Raw genomic sequence first — 13,754 nt, forward strand, 5'->3', positions numbered from 1 at the left:
GTTTTGGGGTAAAAACAATATCAATTACTCATGTGATTAATAATTCAATTAATAATTTTTCAAGTCACCTGACGGAATAGAATAGGATAAAATGGTCACGACACAACAAGCACGCAGTTAAGGACCGAGAGCAAATGACCAGAGTACCCCCGGCAGAGATGAGTGTGGGATTAGGTTACGGTGCTCCCTCCCGCACAGGATCACTACCTTCGTCTCTTTCATCCTCTCTCTCTCTCTCTCTCTCTCTCTCTCTCTCTACTGATCTCTGCGGACAGAGGGGGCGAGTGAGGTTATAAATATAAACGGGAGAATCGACCGCCCCTTTTTGCTTTTCGGAGGAACGAACCCCCCAAAATCCCCCCCGCCATTTCTCTCCACCTCCCTTCTTCCCCAATACGCCACTAATCATCACATCTCTCGCTCTCTCTCTCTGTCACTCCATTGACAGAACGGAGGAAAGGGGGAACTGGAGAAGCAGAGCATTGAAAAACAGAGAGGAGAAGACAGTAAAAAACGGATCTCCTCAGCACTGATGTAAGTCAATCTTCCGCTCTCTCCGGCTAATCTTGTCCACCCATGGCTTCCTCTGCGGGACATTAGACCCCCCGCCACCCAATCTGCAATGCCGTTGACCGAGCTAAACCGAAGCCATCCCTCATTGAAGATTCCCCCTTTCTCTCAGAGATTGATTTTTGATCCCTGCCCTGTCGATCTGCTCTGCACCCATGTGGAGGATTTCCATTTCGCGATCAAGAGCTCAAATTTTCAGATACCATTTGATTGATGAGAGCTAAATCCATGCATAAACGCCTGTAAAGGCACAAGCTTTAATTAATCAATGCACTGAGACTGTCAATCGATTTGATCCTGATTGATTCCCCACTCTGTCTTCTCCTCTGTAAAGCACCCAACACTTTCTGCAGAAGAAAAGCTTGAAGTTGGCCTCTTCCTCCCTTCTTCCCTCACTCTCTCCCTCTCTCTCTCTCTCTCTCCAGTTCCCAATATTATAGGCTTTTTCCGGCTAACTTCTATTACCGGAACTTGTCGCCATTTTCCCTGCAACTTGTTCTTTTTTATAATACACTGTTTGAATTCTCCCGTTGACACTTATAAGCAATCCAACCATCAACTATAATATTCTCGTTTGAGCCATCAATCGATTAAAATACGTATAATTTCGCGATCGGATATTTTCCTATTCGTTGCGTCATTCGGCAAGCTATACCTCAAAAAACTGCCTGTGAAATATTCGACATTTCTGTGTCTCAGAGTCATCCAGCGGCGCCGAAGCAATGAGGACAGAGGTGAATACAATTTCCAAGGTACGTCTGAGAATATGTCAGATATCAAAACCTTCCGGTGCCTCTTCACTTTGTTTGGCTAAGTCCGGTTGGTGAGATCGTGATTCAAAATAGTGATCTTGCAGTCTTCATGGCCCAAAGTCGTGGTACGTAAGTGGCTCAACATGCGGAGCAGATCGGAAAAGTTCCACTCCGACTGCACCTTGAGAGGTTTGTTGATCGCTCTGATACTCTCTGTCTAAGTCGGTTTTCGGTTCACTTATTCGGGTCCTCACCAAATTTTTTTTTTTCTCTTCTCTGTTCTTCTTTTCAGATGCAGTGAGGATGGAGATGAGGAGGAAGAGCTGTTCAGACCAGGACCGGTATGTGATCGTCCCGGAAGAATTTTCAGGTAATAAGATGAAACGACGCCGTATTGGATTGCATGTTTCTTTTTCCATAATATCTAGGTTGCATGTTTCCTAGTTGTAATGTAATTTTATAGTCCTCTTATTCGGATAGAACACGACCAGCTGCTTACGAGCTTCCCGTGATATGAAAATGTCATCGTGCAACTCAAACATCATATCAGTTCGATTATAGACCGAAAAAATAGAATCGAAAGATGGAAAAAAAGAAGAAGAAGAAAGTGCCTAAACTGATGAATTGTTACTCATTCTATTGAAAGGCTTAGACATATTTCCTTTCCGGGCCCGGTTTGGTAAATAAAAGCAAGAAGATGGTTGAGATGGACAAAGGGTAACATGGTGGTTTGACTTTGACTTCATTCCCGGGACCGGTTCGGTTAAATCCGTGATCGTTATCTGGGTCTTTGCCACGTGGAGGGACCATAGAGTATCTTTTGATGTTTATTTTCCGAGTTCGATTTCTATTTTTCCTTATGATCGTTAAATATTTTGGCAATCACAGAGGGCTGGCTGATGGAGGCAAGCAACGGCCTTAAAGAACCGCCACTTGGATGTACGGCGGCGCCACCAGCCACCGGTACTCCCGGCCAGGATCTGCGGTAAATAAAATTAAACCGATCACTTGATTTGTGCATCCATTAGACATGACTCTTACTCTTCAAAATGAAAGTTCCGAATAACCTCTCTTATAATCGGGAATAATTTGAGTGAAAATTAAATTGTTGTTTGTCTGCTGATGGTTGTTGAAGGCTTTGAGATAGGAAACGATCTAAGGCGCCGCCACGTTTCGGTTTGTGACAGCAAAGCAAATCAACAGATAGTTTCCAATTGATCCTAATTGGCAATATTCTATGTTAATTCTTGTTAGTTTAACTCAATTGGAATTAATTTATTTATCGGGTATAATTTCTTATAATTTGGCTGGTAAGATAGAGACCTCAAGAGGAGGCAATTTTAATTCACCCAAGTTGTGTGTGTTAGTTAATTGGATTTATTATTAGAACTTCTATTAGGCAATTGAATTATCATTATCTAGATCAGGACTACTTTTTTTTTTTTTGCCATTATAATTTATTGATTTTTATGATAATTAATGTGAGTTCCATTTTGTTTGGTTGTGATCTTGTGGATGGCAGGATGTTCGTTGGGACGTGGAATGTTGGAGGGAAGTCACCCCATGAGGGTCTTAACTTAAGGGACTGGCTAACTTCCCCGACCCCGGCCGATATCTATGTTCTCGGGTATGCATATATTTGATCTATATCTTTATCTTCAATCTCTTCCTTTCTTATCATGATATTTCTATACATGTATCTAGAATATTTGATCAGACATCATGACCAAAGAAGGATACAACATGAATGTAATAAAATGCGATCGTGCTTTATAAAAAGAAAAAAAGAAAATCGTGGCTTGCATTGGGTCCCACGTAATCGCAAGGAACATTTGGGGTTTGTGTCCAATGATTTTTGCAGAGGCATGCTTAACAATGGGGTGATAGATTAATTATGGGTTTTATTATCTTCAAACCCAAGGTTCAGAGCTGGAAATGGCAGTGATTTTTAAGCACACTTCCTCCCTAAATTTTAAAAATTTCCCTGCCACCTATTTCCCTCTGTACGAAGCATTTGCATGGAACACTTTTTATAAATAAGATACAAAACATATATATATATATATATATATATAGCGTCAACGTCACGCGCCGCCATGTAGGATGGTCTGGAGGGGCCGGTTGACGCGACTTGACACGCTCCCGCCAGCTCAGCCTCAACGTGCTAAGTTAATACGGTTGCTGCATGAGATGTAATGGAGCTTCACCTGTAGGAAATGGACCTATCGTGGTCTATAATTCGATTTTTGATATTTTCCCGTCGGGATTCGGTCTCGGCCCTATTGATTAATGTTCGTAATCAAACTTTGCCTAGGTTCCAAGAAATAGTTCCTTTGAATGCCGGGAACGTGCTGGGAGCCGAGGACAATGGGCCTGCTGCCAAGTGGCTCTCCCTGATACGTCAAGCCTTGAACACCGACAAGCGTGACTACGATCTTTTGCCATATTGTTGCAACTCTGCCACTGGCAACGACCCGCAGGAACGGTGCGTCAAGCCAAGACAAAGCTTCTCTGACTTGCTCGTCTTAGATCGGGATGAGATCGACCAGGAAGATTTTGCTCGATTAGTAAGCTCGAAGGTGAGCTCTGGCGAGGAGCGAGAATCCTCCCGAAGCCCGGCTGCTTCAGGGCGGCACAACAGCTCATCATGGCAGCGACGCCGGTATTGCCTGGCGGCGTGCAAGCAGATGGTGGGGTTGTTCTTGTGCGTGTGGGTTAGGGATGGCCTTCAGAGGCATATCAGCAATTTGAGGGTGTCTTGTGTTGGGAGAGGCATCATGGGCTATCTTGGGAACAAGGTTAGCCCCTCCATCGACTTGCATTACTTCTAATTTACACGATCAAACAAAGTTCGCATGACCCGAATTTCTATTCATGAAATATAGTTCAGTACGATCAGTTGACATGATTGTGGACAAATTAATTACAGTCTACTCCTTAATCATGCAGGGCTCAATATCGATCAGTATGACGTTGCATCGAACAACATTCTGCTTCGTCTGCACCCACCTGACTTCTGGGGAGAAGGAAGGGGACGAGTTCAGAAGGAACGCTGATGTTATGGAGATACTAAGGAAGACCAAGTTCTCTGGTAACTCGTCCCGGATTCCCGGACAACCCTGCCCTCCCGAAAGCATTCTGGACCACGAGTAAGACTCGTCTCTCAATCTTACATGTTCAATGTGCATTAGATCTACCCGTAACCGTTAATAACTGTCTGACTAACAACTTTTGCTATGCAGCAAGATAATCTGGCTCGGGGATCTGAATTACCGGCTCGCCTCGAGGTGGTCCGACATGCACAAGCTGCTCAAGAAGAAGGATTGGCAAGCCCTCCTCGAGAAAGATCAGCTGAGAATGGAACAAAGGGCGGGAGGAGTGTTCGAAGGGTGGGAGGAAGGAAAGATAAGTTTTGCTCCGACATACAAATATCTCAGCAACTCCGACCATTACGCCATTCAGAGCTCCAAGTCAAAGGAAAAACGTCGTGCTCCTGCCTGGTAATTAATTTCTTTAATCTCCAATCTCTTAATTAATCTTTCCTCCAGTCGTCATTATGCTTACTATTTACGTAAAATTAAACATCACTCTCGACTTGCCGAGAAAAGCATGTTCTTATCATACTACAACGTTTTATATACAAAACTCGATCTTGTGATTGCTGGATGACGTGTCGAAAGAGATCTTGCGAGTTGTTTTTGTGCAACTTGCATGTCAACAAATATGTCCGTCCTTATTTTTAAGGAGTTGGTCAACTAGAGAGATTAATCGGCAAGATAATTGCCCAATTAATTATAGGAGACTTGGTAACAAGATTCGTAATTCGTGGATAGACCACATGGTTTAATGTTTTATTAATCATTGGGAACGAGAGGGACATGTTTTCTAGATATTCCACCAAGATACTTGTTACATTGAAAAATGCGATTCCATTCGGTTTTTTTTTTTTAATAATAGGTCGGCAACCGAAGAATTTTAATCTTCCAATCTTAATTAATTAGTTTTATAATAACAGTAATAATTATAATTAATGCTATTGTTGTTATGGATAAGTACATAACTTGACCGACCATTGTTTAATTATTTGGTTATGCTGCATGAACGGTAAGTAATGCATCTTTTATTCATATTCTTTCAGTAATACTTAGATTTCGGATATGTCGCAACGAATATGAATTGGAGAATGTCAGTTTAAAATCGTAAAAAATACTTATGTTGAATGAAAATAATGTTAAATGAACGAGGAAATGGCTTGATTTGCTTGCACCGCAACAAACCAGCGTTTATCTTAATTATACTTCACTTTTTTAATGTATGATTAATCTTTTTTTTAAATTATGGCGATATAAATGGCAGGTGTGATAGACTACTGTGGAGGGGGGAAGGGATGAAGCAGATGACGTATATGAGAGGGGAGTCAAGGTTCTCGGACCACAGGCCCGTTTACTCCCTCTTCTCGGTCCAAGTCAACGTGGGGGCCCACAAAGACACTGCCAGGCCCATTACAAAGCCCATGGGCTTCTCCCGCAGAGCCGCCAGGCCTTCCACCACTACTGCTGTTGCTGGTGCGGCCGCTGCCATCGTGCTGCCATCGACCTGCGCGGCCAAGGTACAAGCCGAGGAGCTCTTACTGCTGACCAGAGCCCAGAGCTGCATAGCCTCCACCCCGAGGTTCGGCTAGCCCCATCGTCACGATAAAGCTTTTCCCCACGGCATTTGATGGATGAAACTCCAGCCTGCTTTTAACCTTCACTCGTCGAGGAACCTTCTCGACGAGACACGGCGGGCTGAAAGTGTCCGATGATCCTGTCTTGGGATGTGAGAATCGAATTCGAGCCGGCTAGTGGATCAATACGGATTCATGAAGGCTACTACTCATGTGGGACCTACGACTGTGGTGCGTCGGCAGTACCTGCCGGCCGCCAAACCTCCCCGGCATTTTAGACGGACCGGGGAACGGGTGCTCTTGGTGTGGGAGCTCGATGAGTTATCACGCACCGGGCGTGCGTGCGCTGTCGTTTTTGGTCCTGCACTGGAAAATGAACTCTGAGGAACGGGCCACAAATTTGAAAGTGTCGCGATCCTGCTAATTTCTGACACGTGGATGGCGGTAATTTTTGGACAAACTGTAAATACGATGATGACGATGTATTGCAATAGTGAGAATTTTTATTCCGATGAAATTGCGGGCAACTGTTGAGGGTTGATACCATCTTTTGCAGATCAGCGTGTTGAGTTTTCGATCTTCGGTGTTCGCTTCTAAGTTTGCCTTTCGTCCGGCGAAGGGTTAGAAGAAGGATATTAGAATTTGATGACACGGGACGATGTAGATATAAAGTTGATTCCATGTTATTCTCATGAAGTGGATAATTGGATATGATGTGGAAAGCGATAGCAGAAACGCGAGTTGCACGATCGATTCCAAGCTCATCTTAGTCGAATCCGCTTTGCTAACCGTGAACTAATTTATATGCTATGTCATATTCAGTATAAACCATATGGTAAGCATCTGTCTTCAACAATTTAATTCCGCTAAGATATCTTAAAGCACGTCGCTCTCCTCGACGTCCTTGTAGCAGGTTCTACCGATCCGGCTCAAGGTTAATGTTAAGGGCACCATCACGAGACGCAATCTCCATTTGGTGAACATTGGGATTAGGTTGCAGCTTTTCGTCTCCCCTGTGGGTCTCTTCGGTTTGGATGAAAGAAGGCAATACCAATTCGTACTCATCGCTCTTACCCCAAAGGACAAGATATAGACCTCCAATTATGATAATGGCCCCAATCACCCTGCAAAATGATCGATATCGTAATCTTTTTATCTGTTAGCTCAGTCGAGACCTAACTCGTGTCAAAGGAATTGCTCCGACCGTACCTGCCCAAGAACAGTGTCTCAGCCAAGACAAAGGACGCGATGATCGCCACCATAACCGCGCTCAGGGGGCTGAATGCTGTCACGAAGACCGGGCCCTTCAATTTGGTCACCGCAGCTTGAATGTAGTATCCTATTCCCACGCAGATGACTCCCTGGACGACTTGGAAAAGAAAGGAGGAGAGACCCGATTAGCTTTCGGAATTGAGATTCGGAGTTTGTGGAGTTTCTACGGCTTCTATGCAAGTCTTACATTGAAGAGGGCTGCCTGAGTTTTGATGTCCCATTTGATCAACCAGTCGGAGGCCGTGTTCCCCGGCATCACAAGCGCTAACAAGGTGCACTCCATCGTGTTGAACAGGTTCACCAAGGTTGTAAGAGAGAGCTCGGCGGGGTATTCTCTCAGAACAATTGCCTAACATTTAATAGACATAAGAACACAGTAAGAATATACTATGTTACCTAAAGCTACTTTCAGTACATAAGACCAGAAACAAGATACGATGGAAGTCATCGGTATAATATCATGAGGTGAATGATTCCTTTTAGGACTACATTTTCATTCATTCGTGTCGAACGAGCTTTATGTATTGCAAAGTGTGATGTTTGAGAAAATCACTTGGACAATTATGAAGGATGCCCACAAGAAGTAAGCCGCTGCTAACAGTGCAGCACCCAAGATAGAGTTCTCATGCTGCCCGATGACTTTCCCTCCCAGCTCGTCCAGATTTCCTTCCCGGGTCCAAGGCAGAGGAATCACCCGGCCTTTGGTCAGCGTCATGATCATCGCTCCCGCGACCGTCGCCATGGTTCCTATCACCTTGGCTCGGCTCCGCACATCCTTAATCCGTACACGTTCGAGCCTGCGCATAAAATCGTGTTATTCCAATCCTGTAAACGAGACTCTGGTCACAGTATGTAATCCAGGAGTACCCGAGCAACCAGGCCAGGAGGAAGGCTAATGCAGGGAGAGTGTTGCCCATGGTGGCTGCAAACGTGGCCGAGGTGTGCTTCATCCCGATGAAGTACAGGTTGCCGCAAGCCGCCCTGTCGATTTACGGTAACCCCGGAAAGCATTTAAGCAAACATCTCCTATCAAAATCCTAAACCTTAATAAACCCAAAAACAAAAATAGAAACTTTTGAGTGAACTGTGCTAATTACTCACTCCATTGTGCTGAGGAGCAAAATCTTGGGGAGGATTCGGTGAGTCACCTTCGCGTTCTCATTCCTGTCCATTATAAAGGAAGAAAAATTATGTTCCTCCCTATAGTTAGAATTTCCCGAATTTAAATTACGGAGGGGGTTGGGGAAAGGAGGGAACCGGTCGATGAAGGCGGCGAAGGGGGCGAGGACGGCGGTGGCGATGAGGTTGGCGTAGACGAGGAAGACGGAGCTGCTCATCCCCTGCTTCAGTGCGGCCATGGAGAGGATGTCCATCCCGGCGAAGCCGACGTTCAGGAAGATCACTCCCACGAAGGGCTTCACCCTGTCGACGAGGCCCCATGAGAATCTCACCATCGCCGTCCGTCACCCTTCTTCTTCAGTTCTTCTTCTTCTTCTTCCTCCTCCAGTCCTCTTCCTCGCTTAAATCTTTTACTGTAATTTCTGTACAGGATTATAATGATTGGGATAAGGAATGTCGTCTATCTCCGACGATCGCCTTCTGGGCAGGTGAATTTATATCGTACATGCAATATATCTATATGTGTACATATATAGAGATAATCCGGAGGCTTCAGGAAAAGTATTCAATCCAACCACGACGGAGATCTGACTAAAGCAAGCAAGCTTGTCACCGAGGTGAAGCAGCCGTCGCTTTCGCGGACTGATATTTGGCTTATTGCTGCTTTTAGAGAGGGACGTCCCTCTCGTCTTTGGACTTGTTCTGGTGCCTCTCACTTGCACAATTTCGATTCTACACCCCCAAGTCGATGTCGCGCCAAATCGCTCCTTGGAAGTTTTAACTTCCGTCCACCTTCGTTGCACCGTCGCAACCCGTGTGTTGCCAGCGGATTTAGGAGAGGATGCCATGTGCTTCATGTGAACCACACGGTTCATCATGTAGTACCTGCCCTGCCTTACATCGATTAGGAATGAAGTTGTACAATCAAACGAGACGTACAATTTCCAAATTGGGAGACATTCCGATGAAGTTGTTCTTCCATTTCACGGCTATAATTGGACCACTGCAAATGCAAAGAATCGTGGAATCAAATGTGCAGATTGGGAATACATTGGAAACGGACTGTTAAGACTTTGTCATCTTCGGAGGAATCAATGGTTCATAAATGAAAATCAGTGCTCGACTAATAAGGGGAAAACATACAGTGATGTGTTCCTACCATTGATAGATAAAAACGTCAAATCAAAGCTTGTGAATAAGATGTCGGTGAGAAAACTGCGAATAATTTGTCCGTCAGAGTTACAGTTCCCCCCAGAATTTCTTTCCAGATAAAAAGGTAAGGGAAAAAAAAAAAAAGGATCTATTATCACCCACACCGACGAGTAGCACATAGCAGGAAAAATATTATAAGCCACAACAGAAGAACCGATAACATTCAAAATCAAACTTCTTCCGGGAACTGAGGCTCATCGTGGGAAAGACGACTACGAGCTTAAGAACCACAGCAAGCTGATCTTTGGGTTGCTGCTTGAGCAGCACCTGCTGACTGGTCTTGTTGATTGATCCGAATTGCTTGAGGCTGCATTTGGAAACAAGGCAGGGATCCAGCTTAAAGAATTAAGAATTACGACAGCTAAGATTCCACTGCACATGTGCAAATACCCATTTTCTCAAAGCAGAATAGCGAAAAGGGAAATGAGAGATGGTTCTTTTTGTTTTTGCAGCTCAGGTTTTATCAGAAGAAGATTTGTATCCAATTGAGAACGATGCACCAATTTGTCCATCCCACGGGAGATTCTTATTTGAATAAAAGAATGAATCTATCTTAAAGAATTTGAAAACAATTGAATGCTGGCTTAATTCGAGTATTTCCAGGAGGACAAAGCTACCAACAAGTAGGGAACTCGTACCTCAGTTTTTGTGTCCGCTTCGGAAAGTCTTTGCTTTATGTCCCTGGCTATTGAGAAGAAAACCTCCTCCACATTCAAGTTCGTCTTGGCACTCTGTAATCCCATGGATTGAGCTCAACAAATGAATTATTATTAATCCAGGCTGAATGTTCAGGTTCACAAATCCGGGAAAAAACAATATACTCACAGTTTCAAAAAACTTGATGCCATACTCATCAGCCAAAGCTTGGCCCTTTGCAGTAGGAACAGCCTATAACAGAGGGCTCCATCAAGTTAAAGACCTCCAGAAGCACCACCCATAAGCCCATTATGAAGGCTACAAAACAAGTATATAGAAAGAGAGAACAAACCCTTTTGCTTTCGTCCATGTCAGCCTTATTGCCAACCAATATTTTGTTGACGTTATCTGAAGCATGTTGTTCAATATTGCGGATCCAGTTCCTGATATCTGAACATGACAATATATGATAAAGTGAGACATCTCGGGGAGAAAGAGAAAATTCACCATTGATTATTTCTCCTCCATTTCAAGGGAACCTCAATTGGATTACTCAAATTGAAATAGTCGTACATACTCGACCTTAAACTTCAAAATGATGATGGATCTGCTACCAAGCATCTCACATATGAGACTTAGAGCAAATGTCACAACCAAAAAAGAAGAATGAAAAAGGAAAATTAAATTACTGTTGAAGGACGACTCGTCTGTGACATCGTACACGAGTAATATGCCCATGGCTCCACGGTAATAAGCTGCAAAAGGGGAAAGATCCATCAGCCGACTTCTTATCCTGAATCTTAGAAAGAATTAACAGCTATACCAACGCTCTGCACGAGAACTTAAGAAGGAGCTAAATCATCAACGAATATAAGACATAACCATCTAATTTACTGCAACAAGTTTGCAAAAGAATGTACAAGCAGAATTATTTTGCATGTAAAATACAACAGCTGGAAGAACCAAGATGAAAGCTCCATCATCTGATAACTCCAGCTGCACAATGCAAGCCACGGTCTCACCAATACAGGCTTTAAGCAAATTGGAAATGATGGTAGACAATAACTGCTTTAGAAGAGAGCTACACAACATCAGTGATGATTAAATAGCACAACTAACCAGTTGTTATTGTTCGAAATCTCTCCTGCCCAGCAGTGTCCCAGATTTGCAATTTGATTCTCTTGCCATCCAATTCTATGGTCCTAATCTTGAAATCAATCCTAGTAACAAAAAAATGCAGGAAACAGTTCTCAGGGGGAGCTTCTTGCTAATGAAAGGAAAAACAGCATCTGCTTTCGAAATAGAAACTCACCCGATAGTAGTTATGAAGCTGGTAGTAAAGGAACCATCTGAAAAGCGCAAAAGAAGGCAACTCTTACCGACACCTGTCATGAAAAATGTCAGAGAGGGGAGACATTAGATAATCATGATTCACGGATGAGTCCTTTATATAATTTATATCTTAGTCCGAGCTGTAAGTCTTGAAATCACTGAATCTCTCAGATTTAAGTACTAAAATATGAAGTTAAAGCTTGACACTGAAACATAAATATTGCCTAGTTGTAAATTCAGCCAAATTGTCCAATAGGTGCCTTACATATATTTATTATCTTAAAAGTACTTAGAACCAATGAGCTGTACATGTTCCACGAATGAACTGTACATTTCACTTTTACGTTGACCAATCGGAAAAATTTACCAACCGACTCAACTAAATTTAGTAATTAATTTACAACCACCCTATGAAATCAAGCCACCCATCACACAATAGCTGAATGGACAAGCAAAACTAATTCCTGCGATGAGGAAAGACTACAAAATTTTGAAGGAACATTTTCATCAGGGTACCCTGATAGATACTGAAATTCAAGTAGAAGAACTAGACAAAAACCACGTAATCGGTAAACTTAGCGCTCAAAAGTGAAGCTAGGTTAGCTCCCACATACAATCTTAGACAACAGACTACAAAGACTCGGATTAGCACAAGTTTTACACTAAGAAACTCAATTTATACAGTCCAAGACACCCCACTGGATGTACACCGATGAGCATTTCTTATGATAGGAAACCGTTCTACACAAACAGAGCCTGCTTTCTATGCATTTAACTATCAAATCACCCCAAGCATCACACTTCTGAACGCTGAATCAAGTGAGCATATACTCTAAGCAACATAACCTCAAGGCATGGCAAATACATTTCAAATTTCTCATTTCCTCAATCATGTCCACTTCCACGCAGCAACAAAGTGCCTAATTAGCAGCTCAGCAGCTGAAAATTGCATAGACTGAAGTCTCAACGGTAGGGAAGAGATCAGATTCGACAATGTAAAAGCATACCGCTGTCGCCGATCAGGAGCAGCTTTATGAGGTAGTCGTAATCAGCTCGAGCTCGTGCCGGGGGAGCAGCCATTGATGGAGAAAGAAAAACCCTACATAACACCAACAGAGAACAAAAGCAATCAAAACCTGGAGCTCGATTGGAATCGGGGGGAGAACAAAACGAAGACCGGAGATCGGAAACAACAATCACAGACAGCTAAGATACGGAGATTACTAGATCACGGCAGAGGAGGGAGAGATCTGGCGGAGTATCGGGCGATCGAGAGCTCCTTCCTCTGATACTTCTTCGTCTCCGGTCAGCCGTTGAAGAGAGCAGAGGAAGATCAGAAGGAGGGAATATTGGGAACAATGAAAAAAATTTCAAGTACATTGATTGGAATTTTGAGGAAACTCTTCCAGCCGTTGGATCACAAAGTCCCGGGATCCGGACGGTGCAGCGAAGTCCCGTGAAATATGTACTGGATTATGAATTAATTAATTATTCAATTGATAAAACGAAAGGACGCGGCCAGTAGATAGATTCAGTTGGTTCAGAAATTATTATTTCTCCTTTTCTTTTAAATTTCCTCCAAATATATTATATTTTTATCTAAACGAGAAATTGAAAATAATTCGACTCGCACTGGATTAGTGCGGGTCCATTGAACTTTTATGGTGTATTTGGTTTTAGAGTTAAATAGAGTTGAGTTTTGATTTTAATTGGATTGTAATGATTGTGTTGATGAATTATAAAAAAAATGTGAAGAAGTAATGAATAATTGAGAAATAGTAATGATTGTATTGTTAAATTGTAGAAAAAATAATGGATGGTTGATAGAATTTAATATTAAAAATTGAATTTATTGGTTAAAAAATTGAAGGAAAAGAAAAAATTACCGAAGTACAAGCTAAAAAGAAAATGATGTTTGGTGCCAAAGGCAAGGTCCAGGATGGCCTCGTGATCCCGGTCGGCCACCTTTGCCAACCGGCGTGGACGGCTTGGAGAACACGAGCAGACCTTCTTGTCGTGTCTCGACGGTGGGGTGATGGATGGATGGCGATCCCCGATGGTGGAGGTCAAGGTTGCAATGGCCCCTGCAATGATGTCAATAACATTGGTAGATAGGCAGAGGTTCGTTTCATGTCGCAAAAATATGTTGAGGTTCATTTTGGAGCTTGCCTTCCTAGCTAATCGAGTATGAGGTT

At 43.1% G+C, this 13,754-nt stretch overlaps 3 protein-coding genes across 3 annotated transcripts; 1 reads left to right on the forward strand and 2 right to left on the reverse strand.

The window, feature by feature from the left end:
* The first annotated feature begins 355 nt into the window (after nucleotides 1–355).
* LOC116206806 (type I inositol polyphosphate 5-phosphatase 8) lies at nucleotides 356–6,624 on the forward strand. The gene is made up of 10 exons (XM_031539608.1): nucleotides 356–534; nucleotides 1,270–1,322; nucleotides 1,427–1,511; nucleotides 1,615–1,692; nucleotides 2,211–2,307; nucleotides 2,845–2,949; nucleotides 3,637–4,120; nucleotides 4,272–4,471; nucleotides 4,565–4,822; nucleotides 5,679–6,624. The coding sequence occupies exons 2-10, from the start codon at nucleotides 1,293–1,295 to the stop codon at nucleotides 6,001–6,003; spliced, it is 1,662 nt and encodes a 553-aa protein (XP_031395468.1). The 5' UTR covers nucleotides 356–534; nucleotides 1,270–1,292; the 3' UTR covers nucleotides 6,004–6,624.
* A 130-nt stretch (nucleotides 6,625–6,754) lies between these two features.
* LOC116206807 (WAT1-related protein At2g39510-like) lies at nucleotides 6,755–9,350 on the reverse strand. Its single transcript, XM_031539611.1, has 7 exons — nucleotides 8,518–9,350; nucleotides 8,362–8,424; nucleotides 8,128–8,241; nucleotides 7,814–8,057; nucleotides 7,448–7,609; nucleotides 7,198–7,349; nucleotides 6,755–7,112 (listed from the first exon to the last, which is right to left on the reverse strand). The coding sequence occupies exons 1-7, from the start codon at nucleotides 8,712–8,714 to the stop codon at nucleotides 6,905–6,907; spliced, it is 1,140 nt and encodes a 379-aa protein (XP_031395471.1). The 5' UTR covers nucleotides 8,715–9,350; the 3' UTR covers nucleotides 6,755–6,904.
* A 156-nt stretch (nucleotides 9,351–9,506) lies between these two features.
* On the reverse strand, nucleotides 9,507–12,944 carry LOC116206808 (ras-related protein RABE1c-like). Its single transcript, XM_031539612.1, has 9 exons — nucleotides 12,784–12,944; nucleotides 12,567–12,658; nucleotides 11,540–11,612; nucleotides 11,347–11,447; nucleotides 10,917–10,982; nucleotides 10,580–10,677; nucleotides 10,417–10,479; nucleotides 10,230–10,322; nucleotides 9,507–9,898 (listed from the first exon to the last, which is right to left on the reverse strand). The coding sequence occupies exons 2-9, from the start codon at nucleotides 12,637–12,639 to the stop codon at nucleotides 9,812–9,814; spliced, it is 654 nt and encodes a 217-aa protein (XP_031395472.1). The 5' UTR covers nucleotides 12,640–12,658; nucleotides 12,784–12,944; the 3' UTR covers nucleotides 9,507–9,811.
* Between the last annotated feature and the right edge of the window lie 810 nt (nucleotides 12,945–13,754).

Source organism: Punica granatum, chromosome 5 (genome assembly GCF_007655135.1).
Source record: "Punica granatum isolate Tunisia-2019 chromosome 5, ASM765513v2, whole genome shotgun sequence".
NCBI lineage: Eukaryota > Viridiplantae > Streptophyta > Magnoliopsida > Myrtales > Lythraceae > Punica > Punica granatum.

Coding starts and splice junctions, on each gene's coding strand:
- LOC116206806 (XM_031539608.1), top strand. CDS start 1,293: ATGAGGACAGAGGTGAATACAATTTCCAAG. Junction 1,512..1,614: donor CTCCGACTGCACCTTGAGAG/GTTTGTTGATCG, acceptor TCTTCTTTTCAG/ATGCAGTGAGGATGGAGATG. Junction 2,950..3,636: donor GCCGATATCTATGTTCTCGG/GTATGCATATAT, acceptor AACTTTGCCTAG/GTTCCAAGAAATAGTTCCTT.
- LOC116206808 (XM_031539612.1), bottom strand. CDS start 12,639: ATGGCTGCTCCCCCGGCACGAGCTCGAGCTGATTACGACTACCTCATA. Junction 11,448..11,539: donor AGCTTCATAACTACTATCGG/GTGAGTTTCTAT, acceptor TTTTGTTACTAG/GATTGATTTCAAGATTAGGA. Junction 10,678..10,916: donor AGACGAGTCGTCCTTCAACA/GTAATTTAATTT, acceptor TGTCATGTTCAG/ATATCAGGAACTGGATCCGC.
- LOC116206807 (XM_031539611.1), bottom strand. CDS start 8,714: ATGGTGAGATTCTCATGGGGCCTCGTCGACAGGGTGAAGCCCTTCGTG. Junction 7,350..7,447: donor CTCAGGCAGCCCTCTTCAAT/GTAAGACTTGCA, acceptor CAAGTCGTCCAG/GGAGTCATCTGCGTGGGAAT. Junction 7,113..7,197: donor GAGACACTGTTCTTGGGCAG/GTACGGTCGGAG, acceptor ATCATTTTGCAG/GGTGATTGGGGCCATTATCA.